The 23123-nt window shown below is 39.3% G+C and overlaps 1 protein-coding gene across 3 annotated transcripts in view; it reads left to right on the top strand.

The window, feature by feature from the left end:
• Positions 1-23123, top strand: part of phkb (phosphorylase kinase, beta) — a 132136-nt gene that overhangs the window by 67921 nt on the left and 41092 nt on the right. For all 3 annotated transcript variants that reach the window (XM_075471418.1, XM_075471329.1, XM_075471505.1), the window contains 2 exons: positions 19514-19569; positions 20819-20912. In XM_075471418.1, the coding sequence (XP_075327533.1) occupies positions 19514-19569; positions 20819-20912 (150 nt within the window). The remainder of the gene's footprint in view (positions 1-19513; positions 19570-20818; positions 20913-23123) is intronic.

Here is a 23123-nt window from a genome sequence, read left to right as displayed (position 1 = left end):
TCATCATCTCGCCACATCTCATTTGAACATTTGAACGTTTTAAGTAGCTTTGGAGCAAAATCACACACTTTTCTTCTCTGTATGAAGTGGAATGCATTACTTTAGTTTCAAACAGATCACAGGTCAGTAATAGGACAGTGTTGAATGATCTGGTCTATCCCTTTCTAAACAGCAAAGTGTCACCTTGAGCAGCATGAAACAGATGGGTATTAGAACTTTGGTACGCTCATGAAATCTCACCATTTTCCATCTTAAATGTGCATCCTCTTCCTTAATCAAACTGAATCGCACATTTTTGTGCCAACATGCTCACATTTTTTCTTATTTTACCTGTATCCTTTGCTTCACACATACAGACACACAGATGGACTGTGCTAAGTCCTGCTGTTTGCCAAATGGCCAAGTTGCGTTTAAAAAATGTTGAGTCCAGTGTTCTGTGACAGTAAAGGCCCTGTAGGCACGACTATTGACCTTAACGTGCAGAGAAATGGACATCACTCACACACAAAACACTTTGCATGTATTAACACTTGATACATGATTCATGCTCTAATGCATCAGCTGCTTACACACCAACCAAAACAGACACATTGCCTGTATGCACTTCCACAAATTGTGTTTGTGTGTTTGTCTGTCTAAGACTGAGCTTAGATTTAGCTCCTCTAGGTTACAAGTTGTCTATTTTAGGGGCCCAATTAGAAGCATCTGACTGATGATTGATGTTTCTTTGTTTCAGTCTCAGAATTATTGCTCAGCTCTGTTGTACAGTGACTTCCTGTTTAAGTGAATGTATCACTGAGAAACTAAAGGAACAGCAAGCTGCCAGGATGACCTCAGAATGAAGGGGTTGAACCTGTTTTCATCTGAACCCTCACCTGAACAAAAGGCTGTCACATCTTTTGCACATATCAGCATCTCCTGCTGGTGGAAACAAGCCATTTGGTGAATGTGGGATTTGAGCATGGAGCTAGGGCTTCAGAGAGGCAGCATCTGGGCTTCTATTAGTTGTTTGTTGATGTTTACTGCTGACTGTGTACATGCACAGGCCTCACAGTCGGTTGTTTTTATAAAACTCTCACCTGCACTTGCAGAATTGTGACGGCAAGCAAGAGACTGTTGCAATTCTATTTATTTGGGCTAAAAATGTGTGTTGGTTCTGTATCCCTGGTATTATCGCAAAGAAGAGTGAAGCCATATGCAACAGAGGTGTGGAAATGACTTGATGGTAAACTACATCTCGATACAGATAATGATTCTGCATCTTTTCAGTGATTGAGCATAATCAAGAGTTTGGTTCCTTCCCAAAATTAAAGCAGCAATCACTAATTGGTGACTTCCTGACACGTGATTCAGTGGAACTGACAAGTTGCACAGTTGGGTCTTTGCATGACATTTGACAACAGCAAATTAGGAAGAAGAAGCATGAAACGAATCCCAAGGGAGAAGATACAGAGGCTGTGCTATGAAGCTACAATATTGTGCTGATGTTACTGGGATTTTGCAGCAGAAAACAAAGCTCAGTAGCCAGTGACTGAGATATTAATAGATTCATTAAAAAAAACGCATTAAGCATTTTGAAAGTGGACATCTGGGACCACTAGAGATTTATAAACGTAGCAGCAAGTAATAGTTACTGTATAGCTGTCGTTTACCATGTGCATTTTACACAGCCATCCTGAGTGATCAGCCAAGAATAAACAAGGTGCTCTCAACTTTGCCCTCAAACTTTGAGGCAGAGAAGAGGATCTTTAATTGCTGAACATTATGAACTTGTTTGGTAAAAAAGACAATCTTGGGTTTCACCAACTGATGAAGTTCTTAGAGCAGCGTTATAAGCTTCCATCATCAACTTTACCGCAGCGTCTACAGCTGCCCTCTATCGTCAAACCAAAGCTCAGGTGAAGAACACTACAGCGACTGACTCGTTTGTAACATACATTATGCATACTTCAAAGGTGGGTCACTCAGACACTGAAATTATGCAGCTTTTTATATCAAATACAGTTGTTTGCATTTTTAAATTGAAAAGCCAGACTGATCTGACTGCTTGCATTAATATAAATATAAGGATGTGTGGTTACATAGTAATTTGAGGATTCAAGACATTGAGATCAATTTGATGCATCTGTAGATGCGAGTTTGAGCTTAGAGGAAAAGAGAAATACTGTTTCACATGTGTGTATGAAAGAAAACTAAAGATAGTTTTGCTGGTCCAGTCCAGAGTCCAGACTAAACGTGGAGAAGCAGCATTTAGCTGTTATGCTGCCAACAAGTGGAACAAACTGCCAGTGGAGATTAAACTTTCACCAAATGTAGACATTTTTAAATCCAGGTTAAAAACATTTCTTTTTTCATGTCTATGCATGAAATCTGCACGATATCTTTTAATTTATCTGGACTGTTGCTTGTTCTTAAATTCATTTAAATTATTTTATTTGTTTCTCTTTATATTCTTTTATGTATTTTTAATGCTTCTGACACTCCCTGCTGCAATGCTTTTATTTCATGTGAAGCACTTTGAATTGTTTTGTACATGAAATGTGCTATATATATAAATAAATTTGATTTGATTTGATTTAAGTATTTTAAAAATCAGTCACCAGAAAGCCACACTTTTCATCTGCAGATATTTCAGCAGTTGGTCCCTGGCTCCCCCTTCCTGATGACATGCATAACCTGGTCATAGTCTTTCGACACACAAATGTCTGATACAACACTGCCTGTCTTCTCAGGAAAAATGATTGTGTCTGAACCTTATATATCCTGCTATTCAGCTGTCCACTGAAAACTGCTGTGTCTGGTTTTAGCTGTGTTGTGGCTGATGGAGAATGCATTGCCAGTCTTGGAAGGAATTCTTGGAATCCAGTTTGTGCAATAGCAAATTAACCCGAGTTATTAATCTTTTTTCTCTCATCAAAATACATTCAGCAGACTGACACAGGTGACACAAAGTTAACTTTTAGTGTGCCAATCTTTTATGCTGAAAACAGAGCTACAATAGCTATTCTTGACTTAGCAGCTGGGGACAACAACAGGGGGTTAGTAAATATATGTTAGGAAACGAGAGAAATCACTGAATAAACATAGTAATTTACTGTCTAGAAATTCCCACTGATGACAGTCCGCCCACTGATATGTGTGAGGGTGAGAAAGCTCCCAGGATAACTCCATAACTGTGGCCCAGCAAGAGAAACAACACCATGGAGATTGTTGTTGGACAGACCCCACAGTCATATTTATTTTTTCTTTTTCTAAGGAAATGGATTGAGAAAGATATGAAGGGGGGGGGGGGGGTGTTCTAAAAAAGTCACCTAGCATCTTGTCATAAATTTGAATGAACTTCAAAAATATAGTCAGTATGCATGTGAAACCAGAAAGTGTCAGCTTAGCTGTTGTTAGAAGTTCAGGCATGATAATGTGCGGAGTATACTTACAATCAGTGTCATGAAATCCTTTGTTGCTGAAGAAATGTATTAAATAAGAAGTTGAATTGTCTTTTATCCTTACATGTGGGTTCGCTTCAAACACACCCCCAGAGAGGACACTGATATTATCGTTCAGAAAATACAGCATCAGTCAAGGCTTGCATAGGTTGCACCACTATCACAAAGTACTATTAGACTGATGGTGAAGGCTCATAGAGATGAGTGTTCCTTTCATCTGTACCAGCATCATTCTCTATAAGCATGTTGAGGTATACAGACCACAGATTGCAGCTCCTGTAGCAGCCTTGGCACTTCAGCCTTGCTTTGGAGGAGTGTCTGACATGTCCCCAGCGTAACAACAGCTGTGCTCGCTTTGAGGTTTTCAGCTATTACAAATATGTGTGAGTTCCCCTTGGCTCTCATATACACCCAATGGGAAGTATCGGGACAGTTTTGTAACTGTTCAGCTGGCAGGAAGCATAGTCGGATGGTGTGTTTCTGAGAGGTAAAAGAGGAAACGCATTACAAACTGTTATGCCCATCTGCTCCCAAACTTTGTACCGTAATTATCCGTGCGTGCCGCTTTGAATCTTTTTGTGTGTGCACTCCTGTGCACACACAAGTGTAGCTTGGCACAGGAACTAAGAACCTATCTTTTCCTGGGTCATCGTCAAACAATACCTGTGCATCAGCACTCATTCAGAATAACGCACACTGGCAGATTTGAGTCAACGGTATTCTCTCTGTTTGCAGGCGTGTGTTAGTATGTCATTTAAAAGAATGACTTGTAAAGAGAAAGATGGAAATTTTAAAGCAATACAATGTAACTTCTCAAAAAGCCCATTATGGAGCTCCCCCTACAGGCTGTTCCGAGAGCAAATCTAGTCCGGTCTCTTGCTTTGTCGGCCTCTCTCTTTCTCTTCCTTGCTTCATCAGTCAACGTCTTCTTCTGTTTCTTCGGTGCCTCTGCCATGATGATCGTACTGACAATGTTGCGCTAGCTTAGCCTTATACCTGGGAGCGTGAGAGGGGTCTATTTGTTTTTGCGGTAGGTGTGCCAGAAAGCAAGTCGAAGTACTTCCACTCAGCTCCCGGGCCGCTCCTGCAAAGTTACATAGCGCAGTTATTCCAACTCAGACCCCCGAAGGGCATAGGAGACAGGCCAATCGTAATATTAAAACTCATTCTAGCCGCACAATTTTTTTCAAGCTGTTATTTTAAAGGATAAGACCGGTTTTTTGACATTGGGCCCTTGATTTCACATTATAGCATGATGTTCTACTCACCCCTGCTTGTTGTTTGTCATTTGGAGCTGTTCCGAAGATATTCGCGAGGCGTCTGGCTGCTCTCTTGAGATATTCGGCCATGAAACGGTTTCCTATGGGCAAGCTCATACAGGCACAAACTATGCTGTTTATAATTTATTAATTACTCTACACTAGAACTGATAACGTGGAGGTGCGTCGCTTACTTAAAAAAATCCGGGTTATTGTAATTTTGATTTTTTTGTCGTAAAGTGGGTGTTACTGACGTCATCGTCGTGCTACTGCCACAGGCAGCCCACAGACCTGCTGCCTATTTATTCATTCGGCTAAAATTCAAAATTAGTAACCCGGATTTTTTTAAGTAAGCGACGCACCTCCACGTTATCAGTGCTGGTGTAGAGTAATTAATAAATTATAAACAGCATAGTTTGTGCCTGTATAACGTTGCCCATAGGAAACCGTTTCATGGCCGAATATCTCAAGAGAGCAGCCAGACGCCTCGCGAATATCTTCGGAACAGCTCCAAATGACAAACAACAAGCAGGGGTGAGTAGAACATCATGTTATAATGTGAAATCAAGGGCCCAATGTCAAAAAACCGGTCTTATCCTTTAAGGTAGAAATGTTACATAGTATTGCTTGAAGGCTTTATCCTGAATTTACATTGACACACGAAAGAAAAATATCACGTGAACGACTCTATGTGACAACCTGCCACCATCAGACTTTGGAGCTCCATGTATATTTGTTTTTCACTGCAGCGCTGGTATCATTATGCTCCCCTGCACACACACAGACACAAGTAATCAGGCCACTTACCTTCCCCAGTCTCGCTGCCTCTCCAGGCTTGGTATCAAACAGAGCAGCTCTGACAAGCTCAGACTCCTGTAGTTCACACCATTGCTTGCCTTTAATATCAATTGATTTTTTTTTTCTTCACTCATAAGGATTCAGTAGCAGGGGATAATATTTCTGAGCTGTGTCAGAGGAACAATGCATTGCTTTCTCCGTCAGGGCGCCTTTGCAATTACACCAGCTAGCAGCATGCAATCCAATTCTTCACTTGGTTCTCCTCTGTAGAGGTGATTCCACCCTCCCTCAATGTCTTTCCCCTTCCCCCTCTTTTTTCCTTGTCTTTCCATCCTCGGGTCCGTTGGTTTCTTTTCCACCATGTTGTCAGACTGGAAACATTTCCCAAAATCAAATTCCTGCCTTCTTTCCGTTGTGTTCACCTGGAAAGCTGGAAAAGCTCTCATCGTGGTCCTGTCGTTTTTACCAGCAGATGACCTTTTTAAAAGATCTAACCATAAAAATGTACACAGGAGACATTTTCTGGCCCTGTAGCGCGAATGAAAATGACTTAGCATTTCTTTCATTTCTTTTTTTTTTTTTTACATCTTTCTATTTCTGCTGAAACCATTGACACTTCGAAATACCTTTATCAAAATATGAATCTCTGAGCTGCATGGAGACTGCCTTTCTGAGGACGATACTGAGCCCGGAGCCATTCATCTGTGCAGAGGCTTGAAAAGAAGGGATTATATTTCAATCAAAAAAAAAAAGTATTTTTTTTTTTTTTCAGTTGGTGAATAAATCCCATTGCATCCTTTTTAACTTTATGAAAGTCTTTGAATGCTTCATTCCCTTGTGATGTGATGCTCGCTTAAGGCTGCCTCCCTCGTGCTGCTTTTCTGTAACCAGCACACTGGGAGTGACCTGACCTTGAAACAGAATTGTACAGTCTCATTCAGTTAATTATTGAGCAGTGAAGAGAAAATAGCCATCTCAGGGTATATGCACGAATCCTGGAGTTGAATTTACTACCTTTTGCTACCTTTTTCACTACCTTCACCATATTTTTTACTACCAACACAACATCGGGCAGCAGCCTTTTTTTGTGTGTGTGTGTGGGGGGGTATCCTACCCATAACCCTTATCTCCACCCTAAGGTCAACTTGACACGTCTTAAAACAAATGACACAGGACAACAGTGATTAACATTAATAAACATTTAATAAAATGCATCATATTACACACACTCACACACATCCGACAGACTAAGGTGGTGAATTTCTCTCTTAAAGGAGCAACTGATGTCATCACAAGAGGTAACTGGTAACTATTACCTATAGGGTTTACACTGTGGACTCAAGAACTGTTCAAAGAGTGGTAATGGGTGGTAACCATTGTGATGAGCTGTGCATCCCCATGAAGCTCTGAATGTTCATTCTGTAGGAGCCCCAGCATTTTCAGATTGACATTTGGGCCATCCATACTGACAGATAATAGGTGTCTTGGGTTGAGTTGTGCAACACATTCCTGTGAATTGTAATTGAAAAAAAAGTTGATTAAAAATAACGATTTGTGCTTTAATAGTCATAAAACTCTGCTAGATTGTGGCTTATGTCCCAGTAAGTCGTGTTTCATCATGTTTTTCTTTTGTAGTACTCATCTGTCAGAAATATTAATCAAATCCTTCATCTATAAATTCATCTATAAAGACCCCCAACAAACAGACACATACAGCCTTACAGAGCTCCCTCTACTCAGCCAGTATGTACACTCACTGACAGAAAACAAACCTCTGAAAATACCAAAAAAACAACAACACATACACCACATCAAAATATAAAATAATGTCGATTACATCTAGAGGTCGGAGAATTTGTTGTTTACACGTATCCAATAACAACTGGCTTCCCCAAAAGTTTGTTGCTGTCACTCAGTTGACCACCAAATTCAGTTTCATCTGATAGGTTACTTAACTAGTCCTAAACTGCCTACTGAGAATATAGTGAGGTGAAAGTATGCCATTAACTGAGGAAATTAAGTTGACTGATTAAAAATTAAGAAAAAAAAGTAGGTAGGCCTACTGTAGTAAAGTATTTTTTATTTTTACTTAGTTAAATAAGTTTCTACTGCTCCCATCACATTGAGGGCAATAGGAATCAGTAATACATAGGCTAGTCATATCACACTCAAGCTTGTGGATGACATTATAAATGTTTTCTAATAGGCATATAACGACAATAAGAACGAATAACAATACAATAAGAAATCAACTTACTTTGATGTTTTGCAGCAAGTCTTCAGCCTTTGCATGTCCAAGGAACTGTGACCCAAAGTATGTTGACGTGACACGGTCATCTTTCCAAAAACGAATGTGGACATCCAATTGCTTTTTCTTCGATGACTGGTTCAGCGACTCATCAAACATAAGCACATACAGCCCCGCATCACTCACGCTATTTATGAGCAACTTTTTAAAATGTGGCGCAATTCCGAATCGAATTATTTAGGCCGTTTTATCCTTGCCACATGCAAAGCTTTTTGCGATATTGGAGTCTGTAAACATGTTTTGGAACAGTTCCCCAATTCCCTCATTCGATTTATAGGAATGATGGTCATTCCTCATGACTGGCTTAAGCCAGTCTTTAAAAAATGGGTCATCCAGCCAAGTTTGAGAAAACTTACATTTACCCATTTCATGCTGTCGCTTTGTTTAAAAATACAAGCCAGTGGTTAGCTATGTCAAGACCATAGACAGTAGACACGTGAGATCAAGTAGCGGAAGATGCCGTAAACGGCAGTCTGATAGGCTAACGGTGCGTTCAGACCGGACGCGGTGCAAATTTTTCGCGCAACGTCATTACATACAAAGTCAATGCAAAGACGCGAATGAGGCGAATCACGCCGCGCGATTTCAGAAAATCCAACTTTGGCGAAATATATTCGCATCACGACAGCCTATCAGCGTTGAGATTCTGGACGACAGTGACGTCATGCGTCCCGGGATCTTTTTAATTGATTTATCTGCCACTCACCAGAGACAGATGGACAGGCGCTCCGCAGCTTAAATGGAGTTGTGTCTGGGTCAGTGACATCATCCGGAGGTGCATTCAGCTCAGAGAATTTCACCGCCTTCTCCAGGAGTTGCGTCTGGATGACGGCCACTTCCAGCGGTATTTCAGGCTCACCAGGACCCAGTTTGATGACCTGCTCGGGATGATCGGTGCCGGGATCTCTCGGCAGGACACCAACTACAGGCGCTCCATTTCAGCTGCGGAGCGCCTGTAGTTCCGACGAATCTCGGACTGCCACAGTAGGTACAAGGACGCGATGGTACGTATATCAGCCATGGTTGATGAGAGAATGAAATGGATAGCCCCTTGAGCGAAAATTCGCTCGTTGTTTACTCGCGCGAGTAAATTCAATTACACTCGCGGCAAAACGACGCAACTAACACAACGCGAAAATTCGCACCACGTCCGGTCTGAACGCACCGGAACTCCGACCCAGGTCCTGCAAGTAGCCTATCATATTTTTAATTAGATGAAATTAAAACATTTAGACCCTAATATTTAGCACGAATGGTAAGCTCATAATATATTGAAGTGGTGATGAAAAAAATTACTACCAAGTCAACTTGCGTTTGTTACCTTTTTCTACCTTTCGAGGGCCTTAATTTTGGTTGATCTAATTTACTACCTTTTATTACCGCGCAGAAACCCTGCCATCTACAATCAATCAATTGGTTATCAAATCCATGTCGTCAGCACAGGAAAATACTTGGCTTCAGACAGAGAACAAAACAAATGGATTTGAAATGACACCCCTCTTTAAGTGAGTGTGTGTGTGTGTGTGTGTGTGTGTGTGTGTGTGTGTGTGGACTGTACAACCTTCCTGACTACATAAATGCAATTTTCTATTTTAAAAAACACCTACACCAAGTAATTAATCTCTCCAAGTAGTAAGAATAAAATTGGAAAGTAGGAAGAAAAATGTTGAGGTCTCTGTATGGTGCATTCATTTTAGCTACCTGATCTGCAGACCCACTGCTGTGCACACGAATCTCTTTCTGCAGATACGTGCGTTTTGATCGTGACTGTGGCAGGGGTGTTTTGACAGAAACATCTCGAAATTTGAGTCTGTGAAACGCTATAAGTTCGCAGACAAAGTGGTCTTAAACATCATAGGTAAGATGGAGAGTAAGTGAGGTGGAGAGAGAGAGAGAGAGATATTAAGAGAGGGAGAGAAAAAGAAGCAAGTAAATAAATATGGTTGGGTGTTAGGGGAAAGGGGATGGCAGGAAGGAAACAAAGGGAAAAACAGAGTGTATACAGAATGTAAGGCAAGAACAATATGGAGAAAAGGGGGACATAAATATAGAAAATGAAGAATAGAAGAAAAGGAAGGCAGAAAGATCAATGAATAATAAGATGGATGATTGAGAGGGATCATAAAGGGATGATGGAAGAAGCAAACTCAACGTAGAGTGATATGGTAGGAGGGATGTTTGAAAAATGAGGGAGGACAGGAAGGAAGAAAACTTTAAAAGGTTACAAGTGGAAGGATAGAATAAAAAATTATGAAAGAACAGAGGGTGAACTAAAATCATCGAAAAAAATAAGAAAAACAGTTGGATAAAAAGAACAGTAGCACTGAAAGAAGGATGGATGAAAGAAAAAAAGGGATGGATCACAGATGCACTTTTCATCTTGTGTCACAACTCAGTGCTTTTAATTTTGAGGAAAAAGTCAAATGAAGCGGTGCTGAAATTCATTTCAGTCCTGCGGGGAATCTCAGCAGCGTTCTTTGGTAAATGGATTTTCGCTTTGTCATATTTAGTGCAGCTGTATCTCTGAGGGGCAGCGGGCAGCAACTTCTGCCTGTCTGTCCTGCAGGTGACCTGCTGATGTGTTGTAGCTCTTGTTAACAGCATGTCCCATTTCAAAATGGCTTTTCGATGCTTCCTCCTGTTCTCTAGTTGATGGGGATTGTGGTGTCATACTGTGTTTTATTGGTTAGAATACTGATTCTGCTTTATTTTCTGTAATCTTTATCAGTACCACAATCTGTGACATTTTTGAAATATCATCTTCTAAACTCTAGTGTCTAGCATTCACTTAGGCTGTTGCCAGTTCTGAAAATCTATTTCTGTTCAATAATCTGCAACTTTTTCTAAAACCATTTCTTGCCCTACCACAGCACTGAGACAGCACTGATCAAGGTGACAAACGATATCTGCCTGAACACAGATGCAGGCAAAGTCTCAGTCTTAGTTCTGCTGGACCCAAGTGCTGCCTTTGACACAGTTGACCATGCGATCTTATTACAGAGGTTAGAAGACTGGGTGGGAATCTCTGATCGTGCTTTAAACTGGTTCAAGTCCTATCTCAAGGACAGGAAATATTTAGTTGAAATTGTTAACTGTGTCTTCATAGACCAAATGGCTATGACCTGTGGGGTTCCCCAGGGGTCAATCCTGGGACCCCTATTGTTCAATCTTTACATGCTTCCATTAGGCCAGCTAATACACAGCTATAATGTGTCCTACCACAACTATGCAGATGACACTCAGATCTACGTGTCACTGACGGCAGGAGAACACGGGCCTGTAGATACATTGTGTCGCTGCATCGAACAGATCAGTCGTGGATCCAAAACAATTTTCTCCAGCTAAACTGAAATCATTGTATGTGGCCGACAGAAACAAAAAGAAAGTGTTATCAGTCACCTTGAGACTCTCTCTCTAAAACCTAATAATCAAGTTAGAAATCTCGGGGTAATATTGGACTCAGACCTGAACTTTAACAGCCACATTAAATCAGTAACATCAGCAGCTTTTTACCATCTAAAAAACATTGCCAGAATCAAAGGAATAGTGTCTAAACCAGACTTGGAAAAACTAATCCATGCGTTTGTCTCCAGCAGGTTAGACTACTGTAACGGCCTGCTCACTGGGCTCTCTAAACGGGCTATAAGACAGCTGCAGTACATCCAGAATGCTGCTGCTCGAGTCCTGACTAGAACCAGGAAATACGACCATATTACTCCAGTGCTCAGGTCTCTGCACTGGCTTCCTGTCGCTCAGAGAATAGACTTTAAAACAGCTCTGCTTGTGTACAAGTCTCCTCATGGTCTAGCGCCAAAGTACATCTCCGACATGTTAGAGCCATATGAACCAACTCGGGCTCTGAGAACCTCAGGGAGGGGTCTCCTGCTGCTGCCCAGAGTCAGGACTAAACAAGGTGAGGCTGCGTTTCAGTTTAATGCTCCTAAAACCTGAAACAGTCTTCCAGAAGATGTGAGACAGGCCTCAACTCTGACAATGTTTAAATCCAGGCTGAAAACAGTTCTATTTAGCTGTGCACATGACACCTGAAAGTATTTTATCTGCACCCTTTGCTTTTAATTTAATAAATTAATGATTATTTTGTATGTTTTTTGGAATGATTTTATTTGCCTTCTTGTGATTTTATGTAGCTATAAAGCACTTTGAATTGCCTTGTGTACGAATTGTGCTCTACAAATAAACTTGCCTTGCCTTCTTAATCTCAGGCTTGAAAACAGCCAAAAGACTCAAGGTAATTCAGTCTTTCAGCTGTAAAAAAAATCTTATAATTTTTGCTGCCTTAAACGGTACAAAACAGTTTCTTTACTAAGTCTTCCACTTTTCTTTTTAGTCTCTTTCTTTCAAGGAGTTTTTATCTACTTGGTCGTGGAGTATCTGGTTATTCATTCTGATTGTGACAGTTGTGTGCCTTCTCTGTTTAATAATGTGGCTTCTGCATTAGTCACTGTGTGTTTGTTGGTGTGCACACAGGTAAACAAAAGCGTTCTTTCTTCCTGTCACAGAGACATGGTTGCACTCTTATAAGCAGATGAAACAGACAAAAACAGGATTAGTGTTTTTCACCCGTTTTGCATTGGTCACCAGTTTGTTAAACTTTTTTAATTCTCCTTTTTTATCCCTACTGTACATTTCTTGCTACCCTACACCTGCAAACACTAACTGCAAGTTGTTAAAAAAGACCTGAAATGACTCCTCCTGTTTTTTTAAATTTAGTGTTTGAGACGCGTCCCGTCTCAGGTTGTTTGGATTGGAGGATGGATAGAACTTGTTTAAAATCATTAACCAGCAGGCAACAAACAAACTTCTTAATATCAAATAATTTGTTTGGACAGTAAGAAAGTTAGTTCACCAGGCGGAAATGTGCAGACTAAATGTGATACCAGATCAAGAATTTGAGTCACAGCTTTATTTAGTTTCAATTCTTTTTTTTTCTTTGTTGATATAAATAGATTAACAGCAGCTTTATCAATGAAATTTAAAAAAAAAAAAAAAATCTTTCTTTATCTTGCCCTTAACGATTTGGCTCAGACTTCTGAGCTTTTGTTTTCTAGTTGGAAAAAAATATATAATTTTGCTGCTGCCATGTCCATTATGCGTCTGAAGCAGAAAGATTTCCTTAAATGGCTTTTAGACAGATTATATCTGAGTTAAATACTGCTGTATTGTAATACCCCATTGGGTATTCATTTTTTTTTTTTTTTTTTTTAAACTGTTGATTAATCCCCTTGTCAAGCTTAATAAATGCAACTCCAGCCAGACCAAACACTGTTGGCTGCTCCAAATAGGACCAGACGGAACCAGTGAAGCTTTTTTTTTTTTAGTTCCGTCATTTCCTCCTTTAAAGCTCATGGCAAGACTTAAGTTTGAGTAATTATTGTCCAGCCATACTTCTCTCCCCAATTGTTGCTTCAAGCACTTCCATCACTCCTCTTACGAGTCACAAGTTAATATTTGATACCTTGTTGCATTGTTCTAGCTTCCATCCGCCTAATTTATTCATTTATTCAGGTCAGGCAAAACTGATTAGATTAATGATTGATGCGGTGGTATGAGTTTGGTTTCTAGATGCCTTTCTGACAATATGCTCTTCCTTACTTCAGTCCTAAACGTCCTATTGAGGCAACAGTGAGGTCTCTGCTTCTGCTTATGCCACATCGAGTATAGTGTTTGATATTCAGCGTTGGAGCCTGGTGAGCTGGATTTGGCCTCAGGCTTGTTTGACATTATGTGTTGGGTGTGTAAGATCAGTATGACATCATTTCTCGAAAAGCTTACTTTATCAAAAAATCCTTAAATTCAGTACTTTGTGAGCTTCTGCCTGCATTAACAGGTCTGTTTGTCAGTTTGGAAGCAGCAGAAATGAAAGCACAAAGCGTCTTTTGCCACTGTTTATTTTCCATTAACCCATGGAGCTCTTTAGTTGCTCCACACCATAATCTCTGTAAGGAATTACTCATTTATTACAGTTCAACAGGTCCTCCAACTGAAACGGTGACATCTGTAATTTATTTAAAATTATTTCATACCACCCCTACAGGCTTGTATGAATCTCATACAAGTCCACATCAAAGCGTATTCCACTGTCAAATCTCTCGTTTAACAAGACACAAATCTGCATCAGGAGAAAGGAGAGTTGGTTGGTGGAGCAGCTAAATTCTAACACACAGCTCTCACACTTAAAGGGATAGTTCGCCTCTTTTGACATGAAGCTGTATGACATCCCATATTAGCAATATCATTTATGAACATTGACTTATCCCCTGCTGCGTCCTGTGAGCCGAGTTCCAGCCTCATTTTGGCGTTGACGAAGGTAGTCCGGCTAGTTTGCTAGGGTCCCGAAAATAAAGCGTCTTGCTTCTCAAAACAATATGTGTTCAAAAGAGTGATACATTTGCGTCACAAAATCCTCCCTCCAGAAAAAGTCAGACCTCACATCGCTTGGCGCTATTTTTGCCTCCCTTCATGTCAATGCGTAAGGCCACCTAGCGATAGCCGCACCTGTTACGGTGTTTACTGCTCGGAAGCAGGGGAGTGCTCGGTCTGCACTTCAGTCTGCACAGTTTACACAGCACGCAGTGATATGAAGGAAGAGAGAAATAGTCAATGTTCATAAATGATATTGCTAATATGGGATGTCATACAGCTTCATGTCAAAAGAGGCGAACTATCCCTTTAACTATAACACTTATGTCACTTTGTGGTTATGTTTAGATAAAAACATTACTTCAAAACAATTAGGAAACTATTGTGGTTTTGACTACAAAGCATTCTTTTACAATCCGACGGTTGTCTACATGGATGCCATTTTATGGGTTGCCATAGTAACATGTAAACACAACATGTTATGACAAAACCTTTTTGGTTGGCTTTAGATTTTAACATCACTTGGTTAGGGTTCGAAAATGATCATGTTAGAATGAACTCTTAACAATGCAACATGAAAGTCTGGATGCCAGATTTTCCCTCGCAAAACCAGTAGGATCACATATTCTTTGAATGTAATTATAGTCCAAATTGTCCTGCATTCACATGGACACATATTGTGGAGGAGTTCAGTCTGACAGCTTATTATTATGCTTGCGTCAGACCACTTATGAGATGTCCACATTTTCAGGTCATTGATGAACTGTTGGCCACAGCTGTGTGAGTGTGTGTATGTACATATGTGCGTGTGTGTGTGTGTGTGTGTGTGTGTGTGTGCGTGTGTGTGTGTGTATTGACATCGTTGATCTTACATTCGCTGCATTGCAGCTGCTGTCAGCATAAATATTTCTGACTTCTGTAATGGCCATACATACTCAGTTTTGTGTTGTCTGCAGATCTTCCTTATGCTCCAACCTTACAGAAGTAGCCACAAATTTCCCATTTTACATTGCCAAAATGAAATATTGTTATCGTCTGTCGCATTTTGCCTGCACTCTGAAACTATAGTGAAATGTGCATTGTTTCTGATATGAGGTCATTATAATTATTATGGTCAGTATGACCATCAAATGTTTTAGTGGTGTATTTTTTGTGAGAAATGCTTCCGTGGCGCTCACTTCATTTGCAAAAATAGGCATTATACCAAAACTAGATGACATGTGACTGCCAATGTGGTTTGAGCTGCGCCTGAGACACGTCTCACAGCCTGTGTGCATACTGTTCATCCCATCATAACAGAAAATCATGAGGTCCTGCACATCCAGTGCGTACACCAGGCAGCTGGTGTGAAGGCACCTTAAGGTGAAATTTAGAGACATATTGCATAAAAAAACAAAACCTGCTATTGGCCTAAGGGTAGCTACATGTGAAGACTGGATGCACATTTTTAAAGATTTACAATAACCTGTGTTCATTAAACGCGCTTGTCTTGACTCTTCATTATGTATTTCCTTCTCTTCTGTTTCACTGATTGTCCTCTGTTTTCTCAGAGAGCGGGACAGGTGAGAGTTTTATATCTCTCCATCTTAAAAGCCACTGATCCCTTATTAGTGAGGAGAGATGTCAGGAGTCCATTTTTCCCTTTCTACTTAGCCATTGTCTTCTCTGTTCTCTCTGCCACGGAACTGAGGTTGTCTAAAATGAGTTTGTCGGTTAGATCGTCTCTTATCGACAAGAGAAAATAGCGCCCCAGCTTTGTTCAACATGATGCATGATTTATTGGGTTGTTCCTGTACTCTGTGCTCCACCACAAACTCTGAGCATATGTGCATCCCAGCATGAGTGTCTATGTTGCCATGTTCTATATGTATGCATGCTTGTATCAGTGTTTTGTGTGGGTGTGCATCTCCACAATGACACGATGAAAGGATGCAGCTCCCGTGAGTCACAAGCTGCTGTCTGCCTCTTAAAAGGCCCTGAATAGTCCCTCTATGCAATGATTATCAGCTCTGGTTATAATTCATTTATACACACACACACACACACACACACACACACACACACACACACACACACACACACACACACACACACACATATGAATGAGACGACTCCAAAAACAACGAAGAGATGAAAGGATCTCAAGGACACATACTTACAGGAGGATACATAGATACATAAATATAACAATTGTCTGGAATCAAGAAAGTTAGGCAGATAGAACTGTGATGGATAAAAGTAATGAGATCAACATTCTGTAAGTGTTTAAGCACATAATGAGTTGCTGTTTTCTCATCTGAAAATGTTAGATATTCAAGCTGTTTCTATCAACGCTTGCTTCATCTATATGTGGTTTTATTCAGTGTACAAACTTGTGCCTCCCAGAAAACTGCAGGCTAATCTTTGAAATGTCTTCCTTTTTCTCTTGTTTCACTTCGTTTTTCACATTGCTTTTCTGCCCTGAGTTCATACTCCAGGCAACATGAATGATTTGTTTTTATGTTCTGGCCACACCTGTCTGTATATATCCTTACTTTGTAACTGTTCAGTTTTATTGCTACATACCTTTTGTGTCATTGTAGCATAGCCATATTGTAACAATACTGGTAAAGAGATCATGCTTGCCTATGGACCAGATATACAAACAGAATTATCTTTTGGTCATAATCTAATAAGAAGCACCATCCAAGAAGCACTGATGGGGGTGATGACTTCTCTGCATGATACAGTGCAAAGATTTATGAAAAACACATGCAGCCATTGTATTTATAATCAATGCAATCTACCAATTCCAGCACAATGCAGTGTGGGATCACAAACAGACTTGACGAAAATCATCTGCAAGTAGCCTAATCACGTAACAATACACACACAGGTTGTTTGTAATCAGACAAATGCAATAGGTTATAAATGTGCTACAGATGGAGCCTTCCCTTTGTTGAGCCTGCCTGGCCAACATAAAAGCAGCACTTGGGATTAAGTAACCAAATGATCTTTAGTGCTTCGGTTCTTCAAGTCTTGGTATATTATATTATAGAATTACAATATATTACAGAATGGCATTTATAAAACCGCTAAAGCCTAGCTGCTTGTGATGTAGTGAAAAAAGAATTTACCTTATTATTACTGCACTCTCCATCCCTCATTTTCAATAAATACATAACTAAATTAACTAACTACATTAATAATGTACTTTTAATAAGTAGGCTCTGATAGCATCTTCATCTAGTATTTCAAATTGAATAAAAATATATATATATATGATAAGTTAATTCTTTTCTCCTATATTCTCCTCACTCTTTGAAGTTTTTCTCCAGACACCAGCTATCACATCCTTTATCAAGTGCAAAATTTAAGAAATGCTTATTTTTGCCAAAAATAAATTTACAATCAGCAGTAAATTGATAAAAGCAAATCTCAGTAAAACGCATTATGTGATTCATATAAATGCTGTTCTTATGCAGAAAGGCCTGCTACAAAAATAACTTTGTTCCTGCCTCTCAAGGTGCTAATTTTTCACTGCGCCTCTTTAGCAGATCCCCCAAGTGGTTTATAAAACCTAAAAGAGTGCTGTGCTAGCAGAAATTATCAGTAAATCTGGCCTAGATTTTCCCATAAATACAAATGAAAAATTTTGTGGGAATTAAGAATGTTGGTCAGAGTTAGCTGTTTGGCTTTTCTGGGCCTAATTTTGTTAGAAGGTATTTTGACACAGAAGAAAATATACATAGAACAGACTCACAAACATTATACTGCCCATATTAACGGAAATCACTGAACATGAACGTGGCTCATTGACTTTCATTTTTATCACTTTCTGGACAACAATGAAGCTCTATGACACAAGAATAAGCTGTTTTGGCTGCAAAGGATATACTTTTTTTGTGGGATCAAATCTTTTCAGAGCAGCTTTTGGTCAAACCACTATTGTATTCCTGTTATTTGTAATGTTGGTATTTTAGTACCAGTGAGGCTGTGGCACAGAGCTATGAAATATGGATTACTAAGATCAGCAACCATGAGAAAATCTGATGTCTGTATTTTACATTTCCTTTTATTGTAATTCCATCTCATCTCACTATGTAGATGCCGGAGAAATATTCAGTTTAATGCCAAACGTTTCTCTCCATCTTGGCTCCTACCTTCACTTTACATCCCTGTTATCCTTGCAAATTCCCTTCACTGTTCCTCGTGCCAAGTGTTTCCACGTCTCTCCTCAACCTTCATTTGTAATTCAGAGTTTATTTTCATTTAAAACATGAGAGAGGACAGAGCAATAAAACAGCCTATTGTTATTTAAGTGAGTGAGCTGAATTTTAAGGGGTGCTACTGCTTCTGTCTTTATCTCTCTCCCTATCACTCTTTCTCACACTGAATTACACACACAGAAATGAGCAGATTGAAATCAAATCTGTTCAATTCTTTCCCAATTTTGTATGGATCAGAGATGAACAGCATCACCATACAAAGCAAAGAAGAAAGTTGTTGAAATTCAACCCCAATTCTTAAAAAAAAGTAAGGACATTGTGTAAAATTTCAATTAAAAACAGAATTTATAAAACAATATTACATTCACAATTGAAGATGAATGTTGAAATGTGAGACATTCTGCTATTTCATGAAAAATATTAGCTCATCTTGAATTTGATGGCAACAAGAAGTTGCAGGATTTTGTCTCGGAAAATCATTCCAAGGGCTCGGAAACACTTGGAGAAATCATTACCTGTGAACACAAGTTCCCCAAATGAAGACATTTAGTGCGTCAGGAGAGACATATGATGAACAATACTCAGGACTGTCAAGTGAAGAGAGCTACTGAAAAACGAGGGCATGCTACACAGTGTTAAACATATCCCTTTCCCAACTTTTTATGGACATTGTGTTGCAGTCAATTTCGACATGAACTTAAGTAAAATGTCTCATTTTTAACGTTTGTTGAAATTCTATGTTCTATTGTGAATAAATGATTTATGGAATTTATGGAAGGTTTATGGAATTTCAAAATCAGTGGCTTCTGTTTTTCATTTACATTTTGCATAACTTCTTTGGCATCAGGGTTGTATGCAAGAATATTAATGCCATAGTATAATAATGGTAGGTGTAAAAAAAAAAAAAAATCAGAAATGTATACAGCAGTAACAAATAGCAGAAAAACACTTGGATCTAAATATTTGTAATCCATGTGTTTGAATCCAACAGATTGTCATTAGTCCCAATGCCTCATGAGGTTGACACACAAAGCAATGTAACCCAACAAATGATGTAACATGTTTATAGAAAGCTATTTCTCATGTTAATCTAGCTGTTCTCTGTCTCTTTCACAGGGTCCCATAGAGAATGATGTTGTGATTCATGTGTCCCTGATAGCTGAGAGCCACAGGTAATTTGTGTGCGCCTCCATATATATATATATATATATATATATACACATATATATATATATATATATATATATATATATATACACACATATGTGTGTATGTTTGTGAATCGTTTAATGTGTTACAGGTCATATAGGGAGTTTTCCTCTGTTCTTTCTTACCCAGCTCTGTAATGGTGGTGGGCTCAGCCTTTACCACAATCTGTCACTCTTTTTATTGTGAGCCTGTGTGAGTCCTTGTTGGCAGGTGTATACACACTTGGTAATGCATGTGAGAATATGGGTGTGTGTGTGTGTTAAACATAGTCAAACGATTCTGGGAAGCTTGTTAACCTGTTGCTTCAATTCATGCTGCTGATAAGATCTGTCATTGGACTTCTTCTGCGTCATCATCATCAGTTCTCTGCAGTCTGCTCTGATACATACACTGTGGTTCAATAACGGCAATGTAAAAACTTTTTTAATTATAAATATGTTTTATTAACATAACTGACCATTATTTGATTCTTATTGAAACAGTGCATATGTGCAAGGTGGTATGCAGAAAAAAATTATAGCTAAAAAAAAATTTACCTCTTTTCTAATTTGAAAATATCTACCAATTATCACTGTTTCATATCTATAATGTTAAAATAAGAGGTTCTTTATTTTAATCTTATTTCAACTTGTAACATCATTGATGTGTTGATATTTTACTATGGAAGAATGTGGTGTCATCTGCCAAAAAAAAACTTAAAGAACTCCCTGAGGCCTTCAGGGGAAAAAAAGGAAAGGAAAAGAGCGTGTATGGATATGAGATTTGGAAAGATCTCCAAATCTAAAAAAAAAACACCTGGAATAAATCATTCCACTGTTAGAAAAATCTAAATGTTGCACAGATATCATGTTACAAATTGTCTAGGATTGGCCACTACAGAAAATTCAGCCCAACAACAGATTATCTGATGTAAAAAGATTTCCAAGAACCCATAAACTTCATTACAGAATCTGCCACCAAATCTTACAGATGTTGATTAAAAGTGCACATGCCTACAAATACACTGCAGGTGTTGCACTTGCATGGGAAACAAAAGAACAAGTATTAAGTCACAACATTAAAATTGTGAATTATGCTGATGATCCTGATTTAAAAAAAAAAAAAAAATGTATTGGTATTTTTTGCTTTCCAATTTAGTCATATGTGAGCTCGATGTTTAACAGACATAACATTACATTTGTGTTTTAATTTTGTCTCTCTGTGTGTTTGTAGACTTCAAGTATTTCTGAACACCTATGGAATTCAGACTCAGACACCCCAGCAAGTTGAACCCATCCAGATATGGCCTCAGAAGGAACTGGTCAAGGTAACAGCCATCTGCCATTGAGAAGCCACCAAGTTAACAATATATCTAAGCTCCACTCTCTTTCTTTTTCCACCTAAAACATATAATTTACAATACCACTGCTGAAGCTTGTTCTTCTTTAATCAATGTCATCAGCTTTTGACATTCTGACATGCAAGATGCTCATTATTTTCAGTCTCACAGGCAACTTGGAAAAAATATCCATAGGTCAGAGATCTGATGAAGGTCTAAGTCAGACATGTCCAAAGCCTGGCCCTAGGGCCAATCATGGCCAATCATGGCCCAAGGTATGATTTCATTTGGCCCACGGCTTCCATGCTGAAATGTGCTATTTATGGCCTGCCAGTTATGCTGTTGTTTTTTCAAGAGAAATGGAATTCACAGTATTTTTTTGTACTGAACATGGAAACAATTGTGTTTGCCTAATTTGCCAAGAGACAATTGCTGTACATAAAGAATTCAATGTAAAGAGACACTATCAAACAAAGCATGCTAATGCATATGACAAGCTGTCAGAACGCAAACATGTTGAAAAAGTCTAACAAATGGAGGCTAGCCTGGCCTCACAAGTGGCTATGCTAATCGCTGAACATTGCAAACCTTTAACATAGGGCGAGTTTATTAAAGACTGTCATGAAAATGGCAGAAAATATTTGCCCTGAAAAGTAGCAAGAGTTTGTTAGGAGTTGCCTGGCTTTTAACACGATAGCAAGGACAATTAAAGACATCTGACCAGGGGTCGCGTGAACCGAATATTTTCTGTCGTTGACCAGTTTTTTAAAACAGTGATGGAAAAATCTGAAGGCCATCTGTCATTTTAATATATTGCAATTCACACCCCTGACCACTTGGTGGCGAGTGAGCATATTAATTAGCTATTGTGTGTCTTGATGCATGACCTCATTGGCTTCACTCGGAAAAAAGTCACGGCAGCTGAGTGTCCGAAGTTTCTTCAGAAAGCCCAATAACGATGATGTTCAGCCTCCAGAACAACATCAAAACAGCCATGAGAAATCATCTGTCCAAAACCTCATGTCATTACAAGAGCCTAAGCAGCAATCCCACTCCAGACATTTGATTACGCACAAGCGGGCACGCAATTCAAGTCCATGCGGACCAGGAGGAAGGTGTGAGACTGTGCGTTCAGGCCACAGCAGGTGAACTGTTCATATTTTAAGTGTAATCGTTTAATTTCATTGTTCATATGTAGCTACTGGGCCCACAGTCAGTGGTTTTATCACTGCGGATAAAAAGTTACATGTAGGCTATACATCTGCTTGATGTGTGATGGCACGGTGTGGGATTCTCTGTTCAGCTTGTTCGGACTGAATATTAATTTAAAATTAATAAAAATAAATGCTATTGAATATGTCATTTTTATCATTTTTAAAATGAAAGGGACGGGTAAAAATAGATTATGATGGGGTTTTCATGACCCAGTCAGTCACAATGACGAACAACGAAAAAGCACAACCTCTGAATCTGACATCAAGTGACATCAAGATGGAGAGGAGAGGAGCTGACCATGACAAGAATATAACAGAGGAGCTGCTTGATCTCCAAAGCCTTAAAGGCCAAAGAAGAGGAATGGATTTATGAATTTCTATTTGTTCAGCTGTTGAGGACATAAAACTACCATGGAGTAAGGTTATGTGATCCGTACTGATGGTGCGCCTGCCATGGCTGGTGAACGAAATGGATTATCCACTCTCATCTGTGATAAAGTCAGAGAAAACAGAGGCAGAGCTATTAAGCTCCACTGCATAATTCAACAACAGGTCCTTTTAGCAAAACGTCATAAATTTGATCATGTTATGAAACCGATGGTAAAAACATTTAATTTGATTTGATCTAAAGCCCTATACCACCTTCAATTTCAGCAGTTCCTGCTCAATATCCAGTCTGAATACAGAGATATAATATATCATAACGATATAAGATGGCTGAGTCGAGGCTCCGCACTGCTGGGATTTTACTCCCTCGGGAGAAATTGCAAAAATTTTTACTTAAAAAGACAGCCTATGTATAGTGGGGAATAACCCCACGAGGTATGGGTGAACAATATGTTCTTCTCCGGTAGACTGGTTCAATTGAAGGGTCTTTTTTTCTGTGCCACCTCAATCTCATCCCAGCTCTGTCCACTGATCACTTTCCCAGCACTTGCCTTTATCTTGGCCTGCAAGACAGTCCCCCGGTACCGTCAGTTCCAGT

The sequence above is a fragment of the Odontesthes bonariensis genome, chromosome 1, assembly GCF_027942865.1.
Source record: "Odontesthes bonariensis isolate fOdoBon6 chromosome 1, fOdoBon6.hap1, whole genome shotgun sequence".
Classification (NCBI taxonomy): Eukaryota; Metazoa; Chordata; class Actinopteri; order Atheriniformes; family Atherinopsidae; genus Odontesthes; species Odontesthes bonariensis.
Note: the sequence above shows the minus strand (reverse complement) of the source record. Positions and strands in the feature narration are given on the sequence as shown.